This window comes from Ctenopharyngodon idella, chromosome 5, assembly GCF_019924925.1.
Source record: "Ctenopharyngodon idella isolate HZGC_01 chromosome 5, HZGC01, whole genome shotgun sequence".
NCBI lineage: Eukaryota > Metazoa > Chordata > Actinopteri > Cypriniformes > Xenocyprididae > Ctenopharyngodon > Ctenopharyngodon idella.
The window spans coordinates 30,232,413-30,248,271 of NC_067224.1; the positions used below are offsets into that span (position 1 = coordinate 30,232,413).

Genomic DNA, 15,859 nt, shown 5'->3' on the forward strand with positions numbered 1-15,859 from the left:
ATTTCACTTTTTTCACTTACCAATTAAAAAGCAAGATATTCAAGCCACGAGTAACAGAATGATAATTAGTAAGAATGCGTTTGTCAGAGTTTTCCTCCCCTTGTGTGTGTAGGGAGATATGGAGGGCTGTCAGCAGACACAGCAGCCTGTTGTATTAAGGACGTGGCAAATGGAGTCGCCTCATAACTATGAGAACAGCAGACACGAAACCACCGTTTTTGTCTGTCCTGGTGCCACATCCTTCGAGGTGGAGTTTGATGAACGCTGTGAAACAGAGAAAAGGTGTGACAGGCTTATTCTACTGCCACCTTCTGGTGATAACAGGATCCAAACCCTCACTTTCCTGTTACAGACCCCTTGTGGCTCTTAAGTATGCTTTATATTTACACTGATTGTGTGGGTTTTTTTTTTTTTTTTTTTTTTTGTTTTGTTTTTTGTAGGTACGACTATCTGGAATTCACTGATGCCAGGGGAGGTAAAGTTCGATATGATATGAAGGTTGGAACAGAGAAATGGCCAAAGGTACAAAAACTGTTTTACTGGAGTATTTTAGGGTTGTCAACTGAATGTTAATTGTGTAATTAATTATATAAAAATGTGTTTGTAATGGTAACCCAATCATGGGCACCAGCCAAAAACAAACAAACAAACAAAAAAAGGGCATAAATGAACAGGCAGTGTGATTATTTATTTATTTATTTATTTATTTATTTATTTAATTTATTAAGCTTAATATTAATAAATCTGCAACTATGCAAACATGAAAAATCCATAATCCAAATTATCAGAAGTAGTGAGGAAAAACACACACACACACACACACACACACACACACACAAAAATCAACAATATCCAAATTAGATCCAAACCAATATAATTCTAAAATACATTCTCTTACAAGAAAAATAACTTCTTCAAAACATTTAATAAGGAAAAATCCAAGCAGGAATAGACAGCTATAGACAGTTTCCATGTGCAGTCATTCTGTGACGGTCACAGAGTTAAAAATGAATGCAATTACTTTTGCCCCATGCTTGTACGTAATTCCAATTATTTTGTTTAGTCTGTTCTGGTGTCTTGAAGAAGAAAAAAAAAATGCAATGTAAAATAAATTATGTTTTTATTTTTTCTTCAGAAAGTGACGTTTAAAGCAGGTCCCCAGCTGCAGTTTCTGTTCCACTCAGACAGCAGTAATAACGAATGGGGTTACAAGTTCACAGTGACTGCTTACGGCCTGCCGGACGTCACTGTGTCCTGGACCTCAGACCTGCAGCTCCTCGTGTCCAGGCTGATGGGCCGTCTGGCCTCCCGCACCATGGCTTTGAAATCGCCTTACGGTGAGATAATCGATTAGTCCAGTTTATTATTTCTCTGTTTAATCTAGGCTAATTTTATTCTGTGTTTTATTTGAAAAACTTTATTCCACAAAACGTGTTCTCCTTCAAATAATAAACTGTAAATTGAAGGCTGTAGAAAAATAAATGTTAATGTATCCACCTTATTTTGCAATGTGGAAGTAAGCGATTTTCTGTGAATGTGTGAGACTTCCGGTTTATTAGCTGCTATAGGTAAATAACGAGATAACTGCATAACTAAGAGCAGTAAATGATAAAACCATCTGAACTAGAGAGCAATGTGTTTGATTACATAATATGGTAAAATACGGTTATAACAAATGCCAGTTTTTGCCAGTTTTGCAAAGGAGCATAACAGACTGTTTTTGTACAGCTAAAATAACTGGAAGTGAATGACACCGGAAGCCTTGCATATTTAAGTTGCAAATGGCATTAAACAGATGGACAGAACTACATTTTATTCAATAAAAAAGGTTTAAGATGTTTAAAGGGTTAGTTCACCCCAAAATGAAAATTCTGTCATCATTTACTCTCACTCATGTCATTCCAAACCCCTAAGACTTTTGTTCTTCTTTGAAACACACAAATGAAGATATTTTAAGAAAATCTGAGTCCCCCCATAGAAAGCTATGCGACTACCACTTTGATGCTTCAAAAAGTTTGTAAAGAGATCGTAAAACTAATCCATATGAATTAAGCGATTTAGTCCAAATTTCCTGAAGAGACACAATCGCTTTATATGATGAACAGATTTAATTTAGGCTTTTATTCATATATAAACTATGCAGCATGTTTGAGCTTCTGCAAGAACCAATGAGGTTTGTTCTTATGCATCAAGCAGGTGCATTTGAGCTTCTATTTATGTTCACTGATCAATGTTTATATGTGGCTAAATTCAATCTGTATATCATATAAAGCGTATGTGTCTCTTCAGATTTCAATGGATTAAATGTATTATGGATTAATTTTATGATCTCCTTATGAACTTTTTGAAGCAACAAAGTGGTAGTTACGTGGACTGTCATTGAAGGGACAGAAAAGATCAAAAAGATCTTCATTTATGTTCGGAAGATGAGCGCAGGTCTTACTGGCTTGGAACAACATGAAGGTGAGTAATTGATGACAATTTTTCAAAGTTTTTGGGTGAACTAACCCTTTAAAACTCTCACAATATAAATTGCATATAGTTAAGAAAGTGTGAAAAAACACTGACTTACCGGTTTTGTGTCATGTCTGCCTTCCTCTTGAAGGGATCCGTGGTGTGAAGGAGTTACCTGCAGGTTTGATGAACCATGTCCTGTCCTGTCCTCTATGGAAGCCTGTGTTCAGACATGTATTGAGTGGGCTTCCTGGAGAAAAAGAGTTAGCACTGTCCAGCCCAGACACCGACCAGGTGAGGGTACTAGGAATATTACTGTATATGTGTGTGTTTCAGTCCAAAAGAAACTCAAATTACATTTGTGCATCTTGTGCAATTTTGGTCAACAGGAAGAGCCAGCTCCTTGTGGAGATGAATTGGTGGAATTCCTGAAGGAGTTTGCTCGCTGGGATCCTTCCCAGGATTCTTCTGATGGCAGGACGGAGCTCATGAGGACCCTTTTGCTGATCTGCAAGAAGCAGCCAGTCAGGAACGAGATTGCTGGAGGCTCAAAGGTTGACCAGGCTGTGAATGCCACCTGGGCGGCCATGGTGTATCATACACCAGCACTTCACCACAGTCTTAGGAGCTTTGGTTAGTACAATCTAATGTTTAGTCAAAACTTGCAGATACTTCTAAATAGTTTTCAAGGGTCAGATGGTGTATGAGCATATATATGTTTGTATGAACAGGACAATTCAGTGTTCACACATGTAAATGTCCTTTTGACCTTTTGACCACATTTCCTTTCCTTTCTTCCCTGCATTAGTTGCTAAAAACGGTCAGAGCGGTCTCAGCGAGGACGTTATGCAGGTTTACACACTCGCAGATGGCATCAAAACATGGATGGTAAGTATGGCTTATGATTTTTGGTTTTAAAATAACATTTATTTTTATTTACCTCTTGTTTGAATTGTTTTGGTAGTTGGAGATGAAACAGCGCTACCTTATGGGTAAAATGAATGGAGTAGAGGAAAAAGACGGAGGTCAGAATGAGGTTACGATGGAGTCACTTGGTAAATATTGATGCTATAAATACGCATTTTTTTCTTGAATAATGATGCCGCATTCTCACTCTCCCTTTTTCTCTCTCTTAACAGCTGAAATTTGCATCAGTAGAAGTTTGTTCCTCTTTCGATTCAGCCCAAGCGGAGGAATCTCTGCACCTCCGGAACAAGAGCCTTCCAGACCTGAAGATGGTGCCTGTGCTGCTCCTCTTCTCCGATCTGTTTCGACCACAGAGGGAGACTTCCAGCCCAGCCCCTCTCCCTCTATATCCCAAACCCCTGAAGGAGCAGAAGCAGCAGGGGCCGGTCAGGGTGAGCGGACACTGGAACAGGCATTCTCTGCATCAGTGGATGCTGGACCTTCCAACAGCATCAGTTCTCAGGGTGCCATGGGCTCCTCAGAAAGTCTTCATTCCCAAACAGGAGAGCCTCTGTCTCCGTTAGTCTTCCCACGTAAAGCACCTTTCAGTCGGGGACGCTTGAGGCTCCTGTCCTTAAGATCTATGGAGGAGCCTCGCACAGCACCACCTGTCAAAGAGCGCTTCCCGATCCTCAAACACATCCTCAGCTTTTTAAAGGACATAGTCATTAATGAGACCAGGTATGAACTGATTATTTTTTCACCTCATGATGTGAATAGCTTTATGATGCCATTATTCAACAGATTTTGATGCATAAACTCACACGCATGTCATGCTAACCCATACTAACCCAAATCTGACACACTGTAACACAAAAGTAGATACTGTGCTGAATGTTCTGTGCTCTGCCTGTTGGCTTTTTTCAACACAGTAAAAGTGAATAGTGACCAGAGCCCTTACAACTTATTTGCTAAGTCGTACTGAAATTACAGCTATTAGTTGCTGAAATTTTATGTATATTTGAACTTATCTATGCATTAAAATCAGTTGAATGATGGTAGCATTTACTGTACATCTGAGAACACTATTGAAAATGCTTCTGTTTTGTTTTACATATTTTAATATAATAAAAAATATTACAAATGTTTATATGCAATTGTAAGATTTTTAGAAGAAGTCTCTTAGAATACAATAAAACAGTAATACTGTAAAATATTATTACAATTTAAAATAACTGTTTTCTATTTTAATATATTTTAAAATGTAATTTATTTCTGTGATGCAAAGCTGAATTTTCAGCATCATTACTCCAGTCTTCAGTGTCACGTGATCCTCCATATCATTCTAATATGTTGATTTGGTGAAGAAACATTTCTTATTATCAATGTGGAAGGTATTATAAAAGTATAGTATAGTCTCCCTGACCTCAAACCTTTGACCAGGGGTGTGTATGTATTTCCATGCAATATACTGTATATATTTGCATACAAAAATTGCGTTTAAAAATGTATTTTGGTAATTAAAAAAATTCTGAACTTTATTTACTATTTGGTCAATGACACAAATTTTCATGTTTTATTATTAACTTAGAAATAGTGCTTTATCTTAAATATTTCGTATTCATTTTACTTCATAACTTTATTTTCAGATTTTCAATGTGTACATATATGGTGACATGTCTCTGATCAGAAGTAGTGAAGTGTGTTTGTGTGTGTGTTCAGTGTTCTTAATACTCTGGCTCTGAAGAAGGCCCAGGCTCTGAGTGTGTGTGAGGTGCTGGAGCTCGTGCAGCAGTGTATACTCACCCTGGGAAAACCGCACCTCTTCCAGGCACCCTGTATTTTGTTTCTCCAGGAACTCTTGGCCTGTCAGAAAGATTTCACCAAGTACGTTATCCAAAGAAAGGGCTGTCATTTCAGATGGTACTAACATCTAATAGTACTAGCACTATCCTAATATCATTATTTTAACTCTATCTGTCTTTCTTTCTCAGTTACTTTTCTCAGTTGGCAGGCAGCGGGCAGAAGATGAGGGAGCTGGTCAGGCACTTTTATCATCAGCTGGTTCTCATGCTAGTAGAGGCCGTGCAGGGCTTCAACACACTGAACGAGAAGTGGGTCCCCTGTTTTGTTCTACAATATAAATTACACAGTCGTACCCTGAACATGAATTTTGAAACCCTTGTGTGCTTTAGAAGTTGCTAATAATAAAGTTCTTTATGTAATTTCTATGCTTTATGCCCGTTATGTCTTCTTTATGTCCTCAGGGTCCTGCTGCCTGCCCTCTCATGTGTGCAGACATGTCTGTTGCATTTGCTGGATATGAGCTGGGAGGCAGAAGATTTGTCGCTGTTTCTAGACATCAAACTGCCTGATCTTCTGCTCACCATGTCACAGGAAAACATCAGTGTACATGACATTGCCATCAGGTATGAGCAGGGTTTCAGGAATCAAAACCCACACGCTAACGTAATGTTGTTGAACATGTCTTGTATTATTGAAACTGTTAATGGGGCTTAATCTACACTTAATCCTGATCTCACAAACTAGGCTTAAAATGTATCCAATGTTTCATTTGGCTTCTCATCTGTCCGTTTCTTCATGTGACGTGGTGTAGTCAGTGGACGGAGGAGGATGAGATCGCTGACTACGAGAGGAACTGTGAATGGATGGATGAGTGTTTGGATGGAATGTTTGAGAAATGGTTTGACAAGATCAGCCAGGCCTCAGTGGAGGACAAGAGAAAGGTACAGATGTCACATCAAAGAAATGTTTTCCTGCACAATAAATGTAGATCACAAAAGACCAACAAAATTCATACGAATTACAATTTTTTTTTTTAATAATGGAGACAATTAAATAAGGCAGCTGAATTAACACAAAAACTAACTTTTGGGTGGAGGTGTAGCATTATTATTTACAGTATGCGTGTCATGTGTATTGAATGTATTCCTGCAAAGCAATGTTTAATCTCGGCAAACACAAGTAAAGGTCAGCATCCACAGTAATGCCTGATCGTAAGATAGACAGTCACTTTGTTCAGGCAGATTTTTTAAATTTTGATCTAGTTCATCTGCGAACAGTGTTTGGTCTCTGAAGAAGCACAGATTTTACACATTTAGGCACAATTTATTGAGAACTGCCTTCAAAATAATGTTATATGCAAAGAACCCCATATGCAACCTACCCAATAAACATATTGTATATTTTTGGTGCTCATTCACTTATTCACTTACCTTTGACCTTTGCAGATGCACATGTTCATTGCACGCTACTGTGACCTGCTGAATGTGGAGATTTCGTGTGACGGCTGCGAGCGGATCGCACCGTGGCATCGCTACCGGTGCCTGCAGTGCACAGACATGGACCTGTGCAAGACCTGCTTCCTCAGTGAGTCACACCATCACAACTGGCGATGACTTACACTGTAATGAAGGGAAAGCAACATTGTCATGAAGCATTATTTCCATTTCTTTTTTACAGTAACATAAAGTTAGACACTATGCAATGAATTTATTACAGCAGCACATTTCTTGCACACTTGATCAGTCGGAGTGTGTGTATTGAACGGTTCTGTTCTTCTTGTTCAGGTGGTGCTAAACCAGAAGGTCATGAGGATGACCATGAGATGGTCAACATGGAGTATGCCTGTGACCACTGCCAGGGCCTTATTGTGGGCAGCAGGATTAACTGTAATGTCTGTGAGGACTTTGATCTCTGCTTTGGCTGTTACAATGCCAAAAAATACCCAGACAGGTAATACACTATAAATATATATATCATCTATGATAATATCGTACTTGATGTTTTAATGATGTGCGATCTGACATTGAGTATGTCCCTCACTTCGCAAAAACCAAACAAAAATATGCCTAGAGAGTCCATGCATAAACTGCGTGATGTAACCTTTTAAGTTTAGGTTAGACTACTGCACGTGCGCATTTAGAGTGCACACTTTCACTGCAAGATTTTCTTTATTAAAATGCAGTAAAAATGCCCCTGTATGAGTATTTGTCTTTTAGGCTATATTTATATCCTATGATACAGTTAAGCAATTATGCAAAGATTGCCATGTTTTTTTTTTGTTTGTTTGTTTGTTTTTTTGATTGATTTTATACAACAGTTTAATAAACAAGAAGTTAAGTGACTTTAAGAAGTTAATTTTAGACACAATATTGCCTGTTTTTGTTCTATTTTGCCAACAAAAATAGTTCCAAACAAAGTCACAGCAGAACGGTTTTGCATCTCTGAGCAACACACAGTGGTGTTTAGTTACTGAATAAATAAGTCCTTTTTAACAAATCTGTTAAATGAATGATTTAACAAGTTGCTCATTAAGAAAGAAAAATGCTCATTTCTGTTATAATCGGCCGTTTGAACAAATTGGTTGAATGAATGATTCAATGACTCACTCATTAAGAAAGTCAAAGGCTCATTCCTGTTATAATCGGCCGTTTGAACAGATTGGTTGAATGAATGATTCAATGACTGGCTCATTAAGAAACTAAAATGCTCATTTCTGTTATAATTGGCCGTTTGAACAGATCGGTTGAATGAATGATTCAATGACTCACTCATTAAGAAAACCATTAGTTATGCATTTGTAACTGCAGGTCAATGCATTGATGTCAGATCTGTACTGCATTAAACAGTCTGTGTAAATACCTATCTAAATGCCACTTCGGATGCAGCTTCTGTGTTTCCTCTGCATTGCAAAGACGGATTTTGTTGCTACTGATTTCATTTGAGTGGTAACGGCATTATAGTGTCTGATTCTAATTTAATTTAGCGATTAAAAGTAAGAATTTAATATAAAAGATGATGCATAGGCTATATTATTTAGATTAGAAAATTGCTTTTATAAAGGTAAAAATGCCCATGAATGGTAAAAATCAATTTAAACTTTAGAAAATTTAATTTCTGTCACTGCTGCGAACGTACCAGCACACAGAAAACTTTTTATATATATATAACAGTATATATATATGTGTGTGTGTGTGTGTGTGTGTGTATATGTATATATGTATGTGTGTATATATATATATATATATATATATATATATATATATATATATATATATTATATATTTTTTTTTTTCTCTTCAGCCATCTGCCCACCCACCGTATCACAGTGTACCCTATGGTCACCATCCGCATCAGTGACCGCCACAGACTCATCCAGCCCTACATACATAACTACTCCTGGCTTCTTTTTGCTGCGCTGGCCCTGTTTACCTCTGAGGTGGTCAGCGAGAGAGCGCAGGACGGAGAGCCCCTGGATGATGTCACCCTTGGTTATGCCAGCGCTCTGCAGACCCGCTGCTCTGACATCATCAATGAGTGCCTGCTGAAGGGACAGACTGGGAAAGGTAATCAGTATATTTGAATGTTCATGATCTGTTAAGAATCATATTATGTGTGTTAATTAGTAATGGAAGTTTGAAGTGGTGTGCATGTATAGTTAGAATTGCGGTTGTTTCCTGTAGGTTTACGAGCCTCTGCCCTGCTGTCCCTGCTTTCTTCGAATGAATCGGCCACAGAGAGTGAACTGTGTCCAGCGACGGCTGGCTCCTCTCAGGACATCAGCAGCACAGACACCACCTCACTGCCTAGCAGCACTACAGCTATCTGCTCCCCTCTGCTACCTAGAGACAAAGTCAGTCACTGCACATACTACATGAAGTTCTTTGCTTTATTTTTCAAATATGTGACCAAAATCCCCAGACTGTAGCTGATAACAGTTTGCTTGGCCTTAAAAGTTCATATATATTCTTTAACTTAAAAAAAATACAATCTGTCCTCATAATATTCTTGTTTTTTTCTCTCTTTCAAGAAACCCCAAAAGGAGGAGCCAGATGCAGAAGGTGATAGGAGGAGGAGGAGGAAGCTGGTCTCTCAAGATACGTCGGACTCATCCAGTGCAAGTCAGACACCCTCTGTGTCTAGTGAGGACACACTGTCCCCTGGGGTCAGAGGTGAGCCTGTGGGGGGGTTTCAGTCAATAATCAAGAGCTCTACAGTATAATATCTTTATTTAGTCAAAGTTTGATTTCTGCTTTAAGTTTAAATTTGTTGTATTTGAACGTCTTGTGGGATTCATTCAAAGACAACAGAACATAGAGGGTGTAAATGGAGACAAAACTACCAAAGAAAGATGTTGTGACAGAATTATAAGTAGATAATTTATTGTATATATCATTTTTTGTTCTTGTTTTTTGTCTTAGTTTCAGAGTCAAGTGGAGACACTATCACATCTCCTACCTCAGAAAACTTGGACGCATATAAAGAACAGGAGGAAAAAACAGCCCGGGGGCCGCTACAGGAACATGTGTTTGCTGAATGCTCCAGAGAGAGAATTCTGGGATTGCTGGCAGCCATGTTGCCTGCAACCAAACCGGTAACATCAAAGATTCCAGTTTAATTTGCAATTGCTGGCTTTTTTACTTTGAAAAATGTTTGATTTGTAACCTGAAATGAAGCCGTTTTCAATACCTCTGTTTCACTTTCTGGTCTACAGAATATGCTAATATACAAATGTAATCCTCTATAGGGCAGCCTGGTTTCTTTGTCCAGTTTGAGTCCCATCCTGCCACTGCTGTTCAGAGTGGTCATCTCGAATGCCGGCTGTCTCAATGAAACATACCACCTGACACTAGGTCTTCTGGGACAGCTTCTATTAAGGATTGCTCCTGCGGAGGCTGATGCAGCTGTGGCAGAGGCACTGACAGACAAATTTGAGCTACTTGCTCTCGGAGATGGAGCAGCACTTGATGTTCCTGGCTGGAAGACCACTCAACTGCTCTTCAGTCTGGGAGCAGTGTGTTTGGACAGGTAGTGTGATGTAATGTGTAACATGGGTTAAATATAATGTGTATGAGAGGTGTTCCGCCTGAATAGGGAGACAGAGCTGAACACATTTTACTGTTAAATATTGTATAAATTGAGTTTTGCATTTTGGCCTATAATAACATGCATATAGCACCACATTAAGGGTTGCACTTTATTTTACAGTTCGGGCACTTACGTGAACTTACAGTGTACTTACCTAAGAAAGTACTGGTTAATATAAGGTAACTACATGGGTTAAGGTTAGGTTTAGGGGTAGGTTCAGCATTAGTACCTAGTTATTACCCAGTTATTATAATTAATACAATAAGTACATAGTATGTACATGGGAAACAAGACTGTAAAATAATGTGCTACCAATGTATTTATGATACTTCCATTGTATGTTATAATGCTTACATTGCAAAGACACTTAAATAATCATTATTGATGTACAGTGTCAGTTTGGGGTCAGTAAAATAACTATATTTATTTGTCTTTACATGACAATAGTCGTATCGGTCTGGATTGGGCATGTTCAGTGGCAGACATCTTGCGGAACCTGAATCTTTCTTCACAGTGGTGTGCTGTTGTGGCAGCTTTCACTGATCACTGCATCCAGCAGTTACCACAGCAACTTAAGAGAACCAACCTCTTCACTTTGCTGGTGCTCGTGGGATTCCCTGAGGTATGAACAAAGATGCCATTCACGCTAACACACTTAAAGGGATAGTTCACCCAAAAATGAAAATTTTATGTTTATCTGCTTACCCCCAGGGCATCCAAGATGTAGGTGACTTTGTTTCTTCAGTAGAACACAAATGATGATTTTTAACAACAACCGTTGCCGTCTGTCAGACGTATAATGCTTGTCAATGGTAACTCCATCTATGAGATTAAAAAAAACATGCACAAACAAATCCAAATTAAACCCTGCGGCTCGTGACGACACATTGATGTCCTAAGACACGAAACAATCGGTTTGTGCGAGAAACCGAACTGTATTTATATCATTTTTCACCTCTAAAACACCACTATGTCCAGCTGCCTTCAGCATCCGGTTGGTGAGGTCTGAACGCGCTCTGACAAAGGAAGTGATGTCTCGCACTCATTGAAGTATAAGCGCGAGACATCACTTTCGTCATCAGAACGTGTTTCGAGACCTCACCAACCGGATGCGCAAGGCAGGTGGACATAGTGGCGTTTTAGAGGTGAAAAATGATATAAATACTGTTCAGTTTCTCGCACAAACCGATCGTTTCGTGTCTTAGGACATCAATGTGTCGTCACGAGCCGCAGGGTTTAATTTGGATTTGTTTGTGCATGTTTTTTTTATTCTCATAGATGGTGTTACCGTTTCAATGCATTATTTGACTGACAGACCACAGTGGTTGGAGTTAAAAATCCTCATTTGTGTTCTACTGAAGAAACAAAGTCACCTACATCTTGGATGCCCTGGGGGGTAAGCAGATAAACAAATTTTCATTTTTGGGTGAACTATCCCTTTAATATAGGCCTTTATGGAGTACAATGTAGAATTATATAACAATTGTTACAGTCACACTCATTTGAAGATGCAAAAGCCCTAATGACGTTTTGAAAAATCTGCTCATAATAAATGTGTCTCTTGATATTAGGTGCTGTGTATGGGGACTCAGGCTGTGTTCATTGATAATGCCAACGAACAGCACAACATGATTCTGCTCAAACACTTCACTGAGAAGAACAGAGCTGCTGTGGTGGACGTGAAGACTCGTAAGAGGAGAACAGGTGCGAAAAGAGCTGTCAATGGGTTCTTCACACTGTTCTCACTCATCTCTCAAATTTTCTCAGCTGTGAAAATGCCAGAGCTGCATGAGTCTTTCAGCACAGTCTAAAATCACATGACTGCCAATGACATTCAAACACACCTTCATTTACAAAGGGTGTATCTGCTTTACTCCCTTGTTTAACAGACTGTTTTTGTATGAAGGTACCTCTTAAGCAATCTTACTGGCTTCTAAGGCTTTAAATATAACAGCAAATATTTGATGACTGCAATGCTTATTTATCTATTGTAAAACAATCATATGCTGAAAAAAATAATGTGTTTGTTGTGATCAAACTGGTTTTGAAACTTTTTTCAGTCAACCACTGAAAGTATGTTGTTGGGTTATAATGGGCAGCATTGTACAGATTCGAAATTATCTTAAGAAATGAAGTCAATGAAGACATCTCAGTAGACAGGATGTTAAATAAACATTAAACTGTAATGGTAAGAAATGGCATTAATGTGACTCTCTGTGTCTACTATATTTCCTCTCAGTGAAAGACTACCAGTTAGTCCAGGCACATGAGAGCAGCAGCAGGAATGATGTGGAGTCTCATGAGGGACAAGCTGTGCCCCTGACCTCTGCCCACCTAAGCCGCTACCTGAAGAACTTCACCTCTATTGTGAGTCACCTGCTGCAGGTCGGGGTGGATAGCAGCGCCCAAGATGCTGTGGAGGCCACCTGGGTGCTCTCTCTCGCTCTTAAAGGACTCTATAACACTCTAAAGGTATTCACCAGACACCTGAACTGTTAAATTAGAAAACGGTTATTTTGAATTGTAATAGTATTTCACAATATTACTGTTTTTACCGTATTTTTGGTCAAATAAATGCAGCCTTGGCAAGCATAAGGGACTTCTTTCAAAAACATTAAAAAGTGATTTTAATGGGTTTATATAATGTGTTATTTATTTAAAACCTTGCAAACATCTTTATAGTGACATATTTTGAAAGTAAATTCCTTTTGATATTTTGTATCTAATTCGACGACATCTAATACACTGTGTGGCTTTAGTTTCCAAATATGTTTTGCGCTCATTATATAAATGCACAACAAGTCATGAGTGTGTTCATTGTGTTTTCCTCTCTTGCAGAAGCACGGTGTGGATCAAGCCCAGGAGGCCATCCAAGGCTCCGGCCTGATGCAGCTCCTGGTCCGTAAGTGCAGCAAGGGCACAGGCTTCAGCAAGATGTGGCTTTTGCGAGACCTAGAGATCCTCTCCATCATGCTTTATTCCTCCAAACGAGAGATCCACTCCATGGCGGAGGACGCAGACACTGAGACAGATGGAGAGAAGGAGAGAGAGAAAGAGCATGACTCTGATCACTCCAGCTGCTGCGCTGATGATGCTGATCCAAACAGACCGGATCCACTGGAAGGACTAGATGAAGAGACAAAGATCTGTTTCCAGGTTAGGCTTCAGGCACTCATCCTCTGTCAACCGTGGGCCTTTTTCACCTCCTTCTGTTCTTCTTGTATCTCTTCCAGCAGTTTAGTCTAGAATCATCACCAACTCCTCACCAACTGAACTGGAGAAGAAAAGGGGGTGGATAATTCACATTACTGGAATGTAGAAATAAATAATTATTAGACCTCTGATATTTGTCTTGCTCTTAGATTACCCATGATGCTCTTAATGCCCCACTGCACATCTTGAGAGCCATGTATGAGCTCCAGATGAAGAGGACAGACTCTTTCTTCCTTGAGGTGCAAAAAAGGTGAGTTACACTTTGAATTATCATTTCAGTTATATAGTCAAGGTTTAAATTTGTGAATGAATAACCTCAACATTTTTTGCAGAATCAGAAATAATATATGAAAAAAATAAGAGACATTGTTTGACTGAAATTACACAAATCTTTTGGTTACCCCATTGCTCATCAGTGACTTCTTGTTCAGTAATCATTCAGTGACCTGTTTATCATAAAACAAATATTATGAAAATATTGTTATTTAAAATAGCATAGTCAATTTTTATCGATCCATCTTAATATCTACAAAGTGCTTGCAGATTCTGTGAGAGGTATGCAAACTTATGAGCAGAACTGTAAAAAAAATATTGTGCGTAACTCAGTTGTATAAAATAAATTCAAAGACTTTTTCTCAAGTAATCCTTTTCTTGTAAATATCATCTCGAAGGTTTGACGGTGATGCTATAAAAACAGATGAGACAATTCGTACGCTGGCACAAAAGTGGCAACCATCTAAAAGACCTCGTTCTGAGGAAAGAAGCACCAAGGCTGTAGATACTGATATTATCATCGTGCCCTGTGTGGTAAGACTATTTTTAAAAATGTAACATAAATTTCCATTTTGTGTTCTAAAGTAAATTAAAGGGTTTATTCACCCAAAAATGAAAATCATCCCATAATTTACTCACCCTCAAGCCATCCTAGGTGTATCTGACTTTCTTCTTTCAGTCAAACACAGTCAGATTTATATTAAAAAATATTCTGGCTCTTCCAAGCTTTACAATGGGAGTAAATAATAACCAATATTTTGAAGCCCAAAAAAGTGCACCCATCGATCATAAAAGTAATCCATACGGCTCCAGGAAGTTAATAAATGCCTTCTGAAGCGAAGCGATGCGTTTTTGTAAGAAAAATATCCATAGGATAAAGCAAATCAAAACACTGGTCACAAATTAGAAGTCTAAAACGAGTATTTTTAAAGAGAAATGTCGGAGGAGCTTGAGTTTGTTGCCCAGCCCTATTTGTTTGAACCGTGAGAGGCGTCTACTCTCACCTAAGCTTACACTACGCGTATATGCGTCATATGCCTGAACTCCACTCTCTCGCTAACACACACACGGACGGATGTTACCGGAAGCTAATGATTATAGTCTATAAAGTTAGAAATATGGATATTTTTCGTAACAAAAAAGCATCACTTAACTTCAGAAGGCCTTTATTAACCCCCTGGAGCCGTATGGATTACTAATATGATGGACAGATATGCTTTTTTTGGGCTTCAAAATATCAGCTACTATTCACTCCCATTATAAAGCTTGAAAGAGACAGAATATTTTTTAATAAAACTCCAATTGTGTTTGACTGAAAGAAGAAAGTCATATACACCTAGGATGGCTTAAGGATGAGTAAATTATGGGATAATTTTCATTTTTGGGTGAACTATCCCTTTAAGTTTATTTACTCTACTTTCTTTGACCCTCAGTCTAAACCCACCCGATGTGAACGAGCCACAGAAGAAACGAATGTCATCACGCAGAAACTCATCACCAACACCGAGAGCGACCTGCAGCTGAGTTACGCCAAACAGCGACGCACCAAAAGCTCAGCTCTGTTGCATAAAGAGTTGGACGCCCGCAGTAACAAGGCAGTGCGACAGTACCTTTTCAAGGTGAACGAGGCCATTGCTATTCTGTACGCGCGTCATGTGTTGGCAACGCTGCTGGCCAACTGGCCCTCTGACACTCCCATCAGAGAGGAAGACCTTGAGCTGAGTGGAGCTTCTCACATGGCCTACATACTGGACATGCTCATGCAACTAGAGGAGAGACCGATGTGGGAGAAGGTGAGAAGGAGTGTGTGGATTTGTAGTCAGGATCTAAAATGCCAAAGCTGTGAGTGAGTTGAGAAAATTTACAGGCCAGAAGTATTTCTTTCATGCAATGAAACTGTACTATTATAAACTTCTTCCTCACATATTGGATCTCAGATCTTGCAGAAGGTTCTGAGGGGCTGCAGCCAGAGCATGCTGGGTAATCTTTCACTGACAGCATGTCAGTTTATGGAGGAGCCTGGGATGGCCGTGCAGGTCCGTGAATCCAAGCATCCCTACGACAACAACACTAACTTTGAGGTATGAATTCCATTTTTTTTTTTTTACTCAAATTTCACTTG

At 39.0% G+C, this 15,859-nt stretch overlaps 1 protein-coding gene across 2 annotated transcripts in view; it reads left to right on the forward strand.

Moving 5' to 3' along the window:
- Positions 1 to 15,859, forward strand: part of zzef1 (zinc finger, ZZ-type with EF hand domain 1) — a 48,983-nt gene that overhangs the window by 15,240 nt on the left and 17,884 nt on the right. For both annotated transcript variants that reach the window (XM_051895198.1, XM_051895197.1), the window contains exons 22-48: positions 113 to 282; positions 441 to 522; positions 1,136 to 1,337; positions 2,606 to 2,748; positions 2,844 to 3,087; positions 3,263 to 3,342; positions 3,419 to 3,509; positions 3,594 to 4,101; positions 5,083 to 5,247; positions 5,355 to 5,474; positions 5,628 to 5,789; positions 5,978 to 6,107; positions 6,612 to 6,750; positions 6,951 to 7,116; positions 8,467 to 8,729; positions 8,847 to 9,016; positions 9,194 to 9,335; positions 9,585 to 9,757; positions 9,911 to 10,191; positions 10,699 to 10,873; positions 11,823 to 11,955; positions 12,491 to 12,723; positions 13,090 to 13,407; positions 13,614 to 13,714; positions 14,136 to 14,271; positions 15,171 to 15,530; positions 15,675 to 15,818. In XM_051895198.1, coding sequence (XP_051751158.1) covers positions 113 to 282; positions 441 to 522; positions 1,136 to 1,337; positions 2,606 to 2,748; positions 2,844 to 3,087; positions 3,263 to 3,342; positions 3,419 to 3,509; positions 3,594 to 4,101; positions 5,083 to 5,247; positions 5,355 to 5,474; positions 5,628 to 5,789; positions 5,978 to 6,107; positions 6,612 to 6,750; positions 6,951 to 7,116; positions 8,467 to 8,729; positions 8,847 to 9,016; positions 9,194 to 9,335; positions 9,585 to 9,757; positions 9,911 to 10,191; positions 10,699 to 10,873; positions 11,823 to 11,955; positions 12,491 to 12,723; positions 13,090 to 13,407; positions 13,614 to 13,714; positions 14,136 to 14,271; positions 15,171 to 15,530; positions 15,675 to 15,818 — 5,031 coding nt within the window. The remainder of the gene's footprint in view (positions 1 to 112; positions 283 to 440; positions 523 to 1,135; positions 1,338 to 2,605; positions 2,749 to 2,843; positions 3,088 to 3,262; positions 3,343 to 3,418; positions 3,510 to 3,593; positions 4,102 to 5,082; positions 5,248 to 5,354; positions 5,475 to 5,627; positions 5,790 to 5,977; positions 6,108 to 6,611; positions 6,751 to 6,950; positions 7,117 to 8,466; positions 8,730 to 8,846; positions 9,017 to 9,193; positions 9,336 to 9,584; positions 9,758 to 9,910; positions 10,192 to 10,698; positions 10,874 to 11,822; positions 11,956 to 12,490; positions 12,724 to 13,089; positions 13,408 to 13,613; positions 13,715 to 14,135; positions 14,272 to 15,170; positions 15,531 to 15,674; positions 15,819 to 15,859) is intronic.